The sequence below is a fragment of the Diadema antillarum genome, unplaced genomic scaffold, assembly GCF_040938485.1.
Source record: "Diadema antillarum isolate AM-2024a unplaced genomic scaffold, OU_Dant_1.0 seq00000301_RagTag, whole genome shotgun sequence".
Taxonomy (NCBI): domain Eukaryota; kingdom Metazoa; phylum Echinodermata; class Echinoidea; order Diadematoida; family Diadematidae; genus Diadema; species Diadema antillarum.
In genome coordinates, this window is record NW_027271324.1 from 992,519 (window position 1) to 1,001,410 (window position 8,892).

The following is an 8,892-nucleotide window of genomic DNA, read 5'->3' on the forward strand; positions in this document are numbered from 1 at the left end:
ACGAAACAAAACAAAATAAAACAAAACAAAAACTGATGGAAGTGCAGATACAGTGGAAACTCCAGTATAACGAGATCCTTGGGACCAAGACATTTTGTTCTTTTTATCAGATATTTTGTTATATTAGTAGTCAATAAACAATACAAAACAAAGGAAATACATTCATTGGGACCAGAGAAATTAGTTTGTTATATCAGGTACAGTACAACATATTTTGTTATATCAGATCTCTTTATATCATGTTTCCACTGTATTAATAAGTCATACGCTCACACACATCTACACACATACCCACAAACAAACCAGAAAGCACACACTTTTATACATAATAGACAAAATCAGACTGTCCAGAGATCCTGTGTTAGGTTCAAATCTAATTGCTTTGATCAAATATATTCTCTTTCATTCATAGGACTGTAGTCAAACATACACATATATCAGTAAAAGTCTGTATACATATACATAAAAGTATTATACAGTGTATGTATAACAGAATTAATTTTGGCTAATGTCTGTCAAGATGACTATAGGACAGCATACCTCTCTTACAGTGCACTCCCATTATAATGAACACGGCTATAACAAACTTCCGGTTGTAACAAATTCCGATTACAACAAAATTAAAATTTAGGTCCCCAAATTATCAGCCACATATCTTTATATATACTTTATTTGATTGGTTATAATGAGATTTCAGTTTAACAAAAGAAAACTGCCAGTCCAAAGGACTTCATTGCAATGGGAGTCAGCTGCACAAACAGGCAGTTCATGCACATAGATTTGTTGTAAAGATGAAGAAGTCATTCTGGAACACTCTGTGTGCCACATCACCTGCTGCATTATTTCATGAACTGACCTCTCCTATCCATTATGCAATATACAGTCAACCTTGCCTAAGTCAAATCTGTTTGGATTGAAGAAACAGCTTCGACTTAGAGAAAATCTGACTTATGAGGGATTAAAATCAATAGAATACAGTGCAATCAGGTAACAACAACACGGTTACAACGAAATTCTGGTTGCAACGAAGTAAAAATTCAGCCGCAAAATTATCCGCTCTTTCTTCTTTATTGCTTATTTGTTCAGTTATGACGAAATTTTGATATAACGAAAGAAAATTGCCGGACCTGAGGACATTGTTATAACGGGAGTCCCTGTATAAAGAGAAGAGGACTCGAGAAGACTTCCACTTAGGTGATTATTTGACTTATGCAAGGTTGACTTAAGCAGGGTTGACTGTAGAGTCAAACATTCTCTCAGTGGATGTAGAGTACATGCATGGAATCAACCTTGCATGAATTGGGCACACACACTTGAAACTTAATATTGCACAATAATAAGAAGGCTGAAATTACTGAATTTGACTCAAGCATAAAATCAAGATTTTAGAAGCTACATGTATCTCTTTAGCTAAGTGCTTGGTCAAACTAGTAGAATGGAAGCTTGTCAGCCTTGCCAGCAGATGCTCCCGAGCAAAACGAAGTGCTTATCAAATCCTAGTACCCCTACATGTATTTGACAATAGAAAAAGTTCAATTCATTCAATGCAAAACAATGTATGAAATAGATATGCCCTCAAGTGTTCATTGGCAAGTCATTTGGGTCACTGTCCCGGTGCATGCAAGTTCATTTTTGTTGGAACATAAATTCTCTAACTGCTAAATATCAGGCAAGCTTACGCCATATGTCGCTTAAAAAAAGTGAAGTGCCTTGTTAAGTGTCGCTCTAAAAAACAAATGAAGTGCCTAGCCAACTGAAAAAAATACAGGTACGTTGTAATTTTCTGAAATATGTGCATGATGTAATCGCGAACTGGCCTATAAATCATACAGAGAGATGAAATTACAAATCATGATGTAAATGTACCCAAAGTAGCAAATTCCTTTTTATGTTTGATTCTATGAAACGTTAATATGGTGTTCTTTAGTTATTAACAGTTTTGGCTACTCATATCATTACAAACTAAATGTACCTGATCTGAAGAAGAAATGAATACAATACAATACAATATTGGTATTTACGTTGTATATAGCGCTCTTACAATGAGTGAACATGTATCACAGCGCTTCACAAGTTCACAGAATATCCATCTTACACTTGGGAGGTAGGAGAAAAAAAAATACAACAGACAAAGCAAAAAAAAAAAGTACATAATGAATCAATCAGTTATTGAAAAGGAAAGTCTTCAATGATTTCTGGAACACTGACAGAGATGGTGATTCCCTGATACTTTGAGGGATCTGAGTCCATAGGCGCGGGGCAGCTGCTGAGAAAAGATCTGTCTCCTGTCCAAGTGAGAGTCCTAGGGACAGATAGCCGGGTTGGGTCTTGGCCTGACCGCATTCCTTGTCTTTCAGATTGGTGACGTGAAAGTAGTTTCAGGAGGTAAGATGGAGTACAATTCTGAAGGCATTTGTACGTAATTGACAAGATTTTGTAGATGATTCGCTTTTGCACAGGGAGCCAGTGCAATTGCTGAAGAAGAGGAGAGGCATGGTCACGCTTTTTGGCTAGAAAAACCAGCTTTGCAGCTCAGTTTTGAGCATGTTGAAGGCGCTGGACATTACTTGAAGAAGTACCAGACAGCATGGAGTATGCGTAGTCTATTCGTGAGGCAATGAGAGCTCTCACAGCATGCTCACAAGCTTCCTGATCGAGGAAAGGCCTGATACATGCAATACACTGTATTTGAGAAATGGAAATGAAGTGAACTGCTTAGAAAAGAAACATGGTGATTCAGCTTCATGGAGCAGTCAATTTCGACACTCAGGCTTCTAACTGAACTTGATGGATGAATGACGACATTACCAACGGTCAGGGTGACATCAGATATCAAGGGATGGAGCCGTGGATTAGCAACAGCAAGGAATTCAGTTTTGTCACAGTTCAGTTATAACAGATTACCCTCCATCCACAGCTGTAGGTCCCTGACACATGTAGATAATGTGGTGAGAGCAAGTTCAATTGCCCGACTGTCCTTCGGGTCTGCAGAGGTGTAGAGTTGCACGTCATCAGCATAGCTATGGTGCCGTATGCCCTCATGGTGATTGATGTCAGCCATGGGTTGAGTATATAGACTGAAAAGTTGCGGGCCTAGTACGGAACCTCGAGGAACTCCGAAAGCAAGAGACGCTGGTTCCGAAAGCTCACTTGTAACCTTCAACCTGAAGCTGCGGTCGGAGAGGTAAAAGGTGAACCAAGATTTCACACTCCCAAAGATGCCAAAGTGGCTCGTTAAGCGAGCCAGCATAATATCATGGTAAACACGGTCAAATGCAGCAGACATGTCTAAGAAGACGATGAAGGTAATGAGCTTGTTGTCTAGTGCTCTGAGGATGTCGTCTTGTACCTTCAAATTGCTCATCCCTCATACTCCTTCATGCCAACTACAAGTACTTGATATTACAGTGCACTCCCGTTACAACGAACACAGTTATAACGAAATTTCGTTATAACGAAGTAAATCTTCTGGTCCCAAAATTATTACCATTAAAGTCTATGGTACAAAATTCGCTTATAACGGACATGGTTACATATCATTAGCGAAATTTCCGTTATAACGAAGTCTTTTCCGAGCGCCACAGACAAACAAAAATAAAAGAAATGTGCTCCATTATAACGAAAAGCGAATTGCTTTCAAAAACACGTAGCAAAACAAGCATTTATAGCATCTCTGCATGGGTGCACGCTTCACACCACTGTGTGTTTGCTCCTTGTGTCACGCACAGTTTCTGAGGGGAACTTGCGTTTATTAATGTAATACAGTTATCCCATCACATTTCACATAGCTTTCCAGTGTATGATGAGTATTCAGCAAACAAACTATGATATATATACGTGGTTTCCTTGTTTTCGTTATAGCCGTATATTGTATTTGTTCGGTTATAATGAAATTTTGTTATAACCAAAGAAAACTGCCGGTCCCGAGCATTTCGTTATAACGGGAGTGCACTGTAGAATGCATGAACCCGGGTATGTCAATCTGAGAATTCATGGTCATCATTTACTAGGATTTGTACATTGTTAAAATACCAGTTGCTTGCTAATTGCATGTACATTGTATGTCTTTTGGCGCAAATGCAGTTACAATGCATAAAGTGTTTCTTCTCCTTCTTCTCACACACAATAACAGACACAGAAACTTTTAAATACAGCTTTCTTGTTTCTTTTACAATGAATGTGAGTGGAAAAGCAAACAGAGCCACCCAGGACTACAGTTAGCCACTGTTAAATGAAAGTCTTATTCTTTGGCATGGCAAATCTTAAAACTCGCAAAATAAAATTCAAATAAGTTATCTAGCCAACAAAAGTGCTGTTCTACCAGTAATTTAGTGTCCACATTACTATCCACTCACTGATTTGATAACTGAAAGCCTCCGTTGAGTTGTGGCTTTAATCACCTTATGTTTTACTATACGTGCATCATTTCATTCCTTAGCTCAGAACAAATCTGGGGTACATTCAAAACACTCCTCAACATCTGTGAATAGAGATTTGTCCAGACAAACTTCATCTTTTTGCAAGGACTCATCAAACCGATCCATCCTGACTGGACTACCACCGTCCGAAAACAAGTCTGGAGTGCCACAGACTGATGGACTATCAAACATTCTCTCACGTGCATTGATCTTCCTCTCGCGGGGAGTGCTGGACATTTTCCAGGCTCTTGTTTTCTGCAGACACACCTCCCTGAGTGGAATTGACCTCTTCTTACAAGTCAGTTTGGATAATCTGCTTCGAAGAACAGGTGAGTTGCAAAATGAGGTTTCACCTGACAAAACCTGGGAGAACAAATTTGGGGTTCCTTCAAATGAACAATCGCCATCTTTTAGCATATTTTCTTTATTTTGCATGTGATAATTTCTTTTGAAAGATTCCATTTGGCATTGTCCTGTTATGGATGGTTGCACACTAGACTGGACTTTTAGGCAATGCTCTTGGGAGGTGTTGGCTCGGCAAGTTCTTGGACTGTCGCTAAGTTGGTCTTTGATAGGTTTTGTTTTCCCCAGGATGCCAGCTCCTGATACAGGAATTTTGACTTGACCAGAGGCTGAGAAGTGTCTTGGTAAAGGTGATGAGGCAACAGGGGATTGTGACTGTGAAAATAGTACTGGACTCTGGCTGCAACCTGGAAAACCATATGAGTTGAAATCATCCTCACGATCACCTCTTTCATCAGTGTAATCATTCACTTCACCAGGAGAGCACAGAGTTGGTTCCTTGGTACTTTGTGCAAGATAAAGCATTTCTCCACCTGTCCTTTCTACCCCGTCTCTTCTCTCTGAAGCATTGCTTGCTGTTCCTGCAGCACTAGGATCTGTGATGGGTGACATAAGTCTGTCTTTTTCTGCTGCGTGGACTTCCTTATCAGTTACTATTAGATCTGAACAGCTCCTAATGTCACATAATAAAGGATAGTCCTTGCATTTTGAAGAATGTTCACACGTGTTCACAGTGCTGCATTCCCTTTCTTGAAGACTGAATTCTCCTCTAGTTCTGTCATGTGATGCAAGCAACTGATGTTCTGACATAACACGAACTCTGGCAGTGATATCTTTTCTTGAGTCCTTCCTAGACAGACTTTTGGAATTTTCCACACAATCTCCATTAACTGTCCCTTGACAAGACTCACTTTCAGATAAATTTTGTCTGTGACATTTCATTGCAACACACTCCTTGCACTTTTTAGCCTGCCTTTCTACACTTGCATCACTTCGTTTACATAGACTAGCATCTTTTAGTGATTCAGGGTCAAATTTCTTTGTGAGAGCATATTCTTCTTCAACATCTTGCAAGAACTGGTCTAAATCTTCTGAGAAGGGTAGATCCTCAGGGAAATCATACTTGGACCAATTTGCCACAGATACTTCTTCGGCAGGATTGTTCGACATGCTTTTAGAGTTATCACTTTGCATGAGGAAACGTTTTGACGTTTCCTCTATGTGCTCACAGAAGGACCATCGATCCAAACTGCTCTCCTCAAGCCAGTAGTTGGTGTCATACTCAAAGGAGCCATCATCAGCGTTAGCAGGAACTGCATCAGATCTATGACCGTGAGTAGTACTACAATGTACTGTGCCATTCACACATTTTGGAACGTCTCTGGTTGCTGCTCTGGGAGTGCCATGAAGCAAATCTTTGTCTTCAGAGAAAGTCCTACTGACATCTCTTACCCTTTCTGCTGCACATGATGGAATGTTTTCTATATTTTGTGAGTTAACTTTCATTCCTTCATCATGGTTGTATACTGGAGCTTTCACACTTCCCTTCTCCCATGCTTTGCTGCCTGCAGATTTGATGTCCTTTCTTGAATGTCGAGCCACCACTACACTTGGCATCACAATATGATTACCTGAATCGCTTTCCAACTTGCAATCACTTTCTGAAATGGTGGTAATATTTGTATGCTGTTGACTTGAATCTCTCCTGCTCCCTAAAAGTGACACTCCATCGCAGCTGAGTCGCAAACTTGGCACGCTTAGACTGATGGAAAGACCAGCAATGGAAGACTCCTCGTGTGACATGCCACTGTGGCTTCTCACACTCTGCTGAGATGTGAGCACAGAAGCATCATCCACAGAGCTTCGTCTATCTATCTGCTCTTCTTGCATGATGATAGCATCCCCAACAAGTTTGTCACTGTCACTAGATGTGTGATAGAGTTGCAGGGGACAAGCATCATCACCCTCACATATACCCGTGGCTTTTTCACCCATGACACCAACTGGGCTGACTGCCTTGGTAAGGGAAAGTGCAAATCTCTGCATCACTGTTGGGATATTCCATTTGCAAGAGGGAGGAAATATTTGAAGTGCAACTAAGTTCTCGTCAATGGCGCCCACGTCTGCGAGAGACATATGAGTTGTCACTGAGGCTTTCGTCCTGAGTGTTGGCAGAAGACATGATGATTTGAATCCGAAGTAAAAGGGCAATCCTGTCAAAGTAGCATGCACAGTTCCTTGCAGGAGATCAGTCATATTTTCTCTTGATAGATGGTGCTCTTCAATGTGCTTCAAGTACCTGAATGAAAACAACAATTACATTTGGGATTTTTTTTTGTCCTTTGATGATTGATGAGGAAATAGTAATGCTTGAAGCAATCTCCTTCATAACCAGGAAACTGGTGTACTTAACATCATTCAGTGTCTCTTGGTTCAAAGCTCTGTGCCAATGAAAAAAAGCACTATATACATAATTCAACTATGATTTACAGTATTAGCAGTTAAAGTGCATCATAGGGTCTGATAACATCAGCCAAAAAAGGGTCTCTAAGTGTGAGTTGTGTAATAAACACACAACAAAGTTGAATACAGTGCACTCCAGTAATAATGCGAACAGTAGTAACAAAATGTTTGTTTGTTCTGCAAACTAGCAAAATTGTAATTATTGTTGCCAATTTGCCTGATATTATTTTGATTTTGAAAGAACAATCCCATGCTCTGATTTCAAGACAATGCCTGTGTACACTGATCACCGTGACCTACTGATGCATTGATTAACATCCGACGATAGTGAAGTCATTTTGTATGAATCAGCTCGAACATTACCACATTCTACCCCGTTGACCAGGGTTGACTTACACATGTTTAACAAGAACATGTCTGGATTTTCAGAAAGTATTTCCTCTGGACTAAGAATCTACATGTATTTCTTTGAAATGACTCATCAGTATAACTGTACAATTTATGCAACATTAACCAGCTCTAGGACTTTGATTTGATATTTTTCTCCAGTTTTACCTTGACAGACTGGTAGCATCTATCCCGAAGACAGCATCCAAACAGGAGCCAAAGACTGTAATCTCTCTACACACAATACGATCCACGACACTCAGTCCCAGTCTGTAGCGGTGAGTTGTTTCATGATCTGTGTACACTTTGCCACATCTTGCACACTGTAATCTGGACAAATATACAGTTTGGTGGTATATTGGTAGAGTGATATTTGTATTTCACATTCATTATATACATGAAATTACATTTAGTGTATATATGTATGCACACTAGGAGCCTGCACAAGCATCATTCTTTTGAATCTTATTGCTGCTTTTGTTTCACAGCTACTCATTTAGGAGTACATGTATAATAAATAATAAATAGTTGTGACTTTGTTGAATCCAATGTACACATATTGGCACCAACATACCGCATAGTATTTTATGACAGCACACAGATGTCATTAAGATCTGCATCAAATCTATGCACAGTCAATGTTTTTCCTTTTGATAGTACATAAATGTATGATGAATTGAAAGAACAGTGTATGTTGCACTTCAACTGTTTACATTCAGTATTCTTCTTATCCAACATAACACAGTTATTGGAGACTTACTTCTCTGGCTTGCTAATCTTTACAAGCTTGGTGTAACAGGCAGTGCATGCTGGGTAAGTAACATCACCAGGGTTGACACAGGCAACTGTGGCAAGTACAAGATGTCTCCCAGCTGCCATACTGCTTCTTCAAGTCCCAAGTGTCCTCTTGTGAGCTCCACAGTTTCATCAATTTCTGAAATGATATAAATGAAATAGAAAATGAAACAAGGCACATTGGTATTGTAGTAGAAAACTTTGCATATCCTTTACTGTAAAAGTGGAAATTGTGGTGTTGAAATTTTCGCGTATTGCGCGCAACCAGACATTACTGCGAAAAATAAAAGCATGCAAATATTTTTCCTTGCCAAATGTACGTTCCAGTAGTTGATGTATTGATTCTGCAGGATTAAAAACATTCAAAACTCTTCTTTCCCGGCTGAGCACGAAAAATTAGTCGCATGAAATATATCCACTTACTGTACTTACTGTACTTAGTACTCTAAGTACCTTGACAATGATGCACTGGTCGTGGTCTTGACAAATGGATTTTGACTGTCTGACTTTAATATGGTATACATTT

General features: G+C 39.5%; 1 protein-coding gene across 1 annotated transcript; it reads right to left on the reverse strand.

Annotated features, from left to right (window-relative positions):
• Positions 1 to 4,380: 4,380 nt before the first annotated feature.
• Positions 4,381 to 8,484, reverse strand: LOC139730327 (uncharacterized). The gene is made up of 4 exons (XM_071641197.1): positions 8,332 to 8,484; positions 7,740 to 7,901; positions 5,541 to 7,020; positions 4,381 to 4,781 (listed from the first exon to the last, which is right to left on the reverse strand). Exons 1-4 carry the CDS (start codon positions 8,448 to 8,450, stop codon positions 4,440 to 4,442), a joined length of 2,103 nt encoding a protein of 700 aa, XP_071497298.1. The 5' UTR covers positions 8,451 to 8,484; the 3' UTR covers positions 4,381 to 4,439.
• Positions 8,485 to 8,892: the final 408 nt, after the last annotated feature.

Excerpts from the sequence above, each read along its gene's own strand:
- LOC139730327 (XM_071641197.1), bottom strand. The coding sequence starts at position 8,450 with ATGGCAGCTGGGAGACATCTTGTACTTGCCACAGTTGCCTGTGTCAAC. Across the intron at positions 7,902-8,331 it reads AAGATTAGCAAGCCAGAGAA|ATTACAGTGTGCAAGATGTG; the intron begins GTAAGTCTCCAA and ends ATATTTGTCCAG. Across the intron at positions 4,782-5,540 it reads GAAAAGATATCACTGCCAGA|GTTTTGTCAGGTGAAACCTC; the intron begins GTTCGTGTTATG and ends TTGTTCTCCCAG.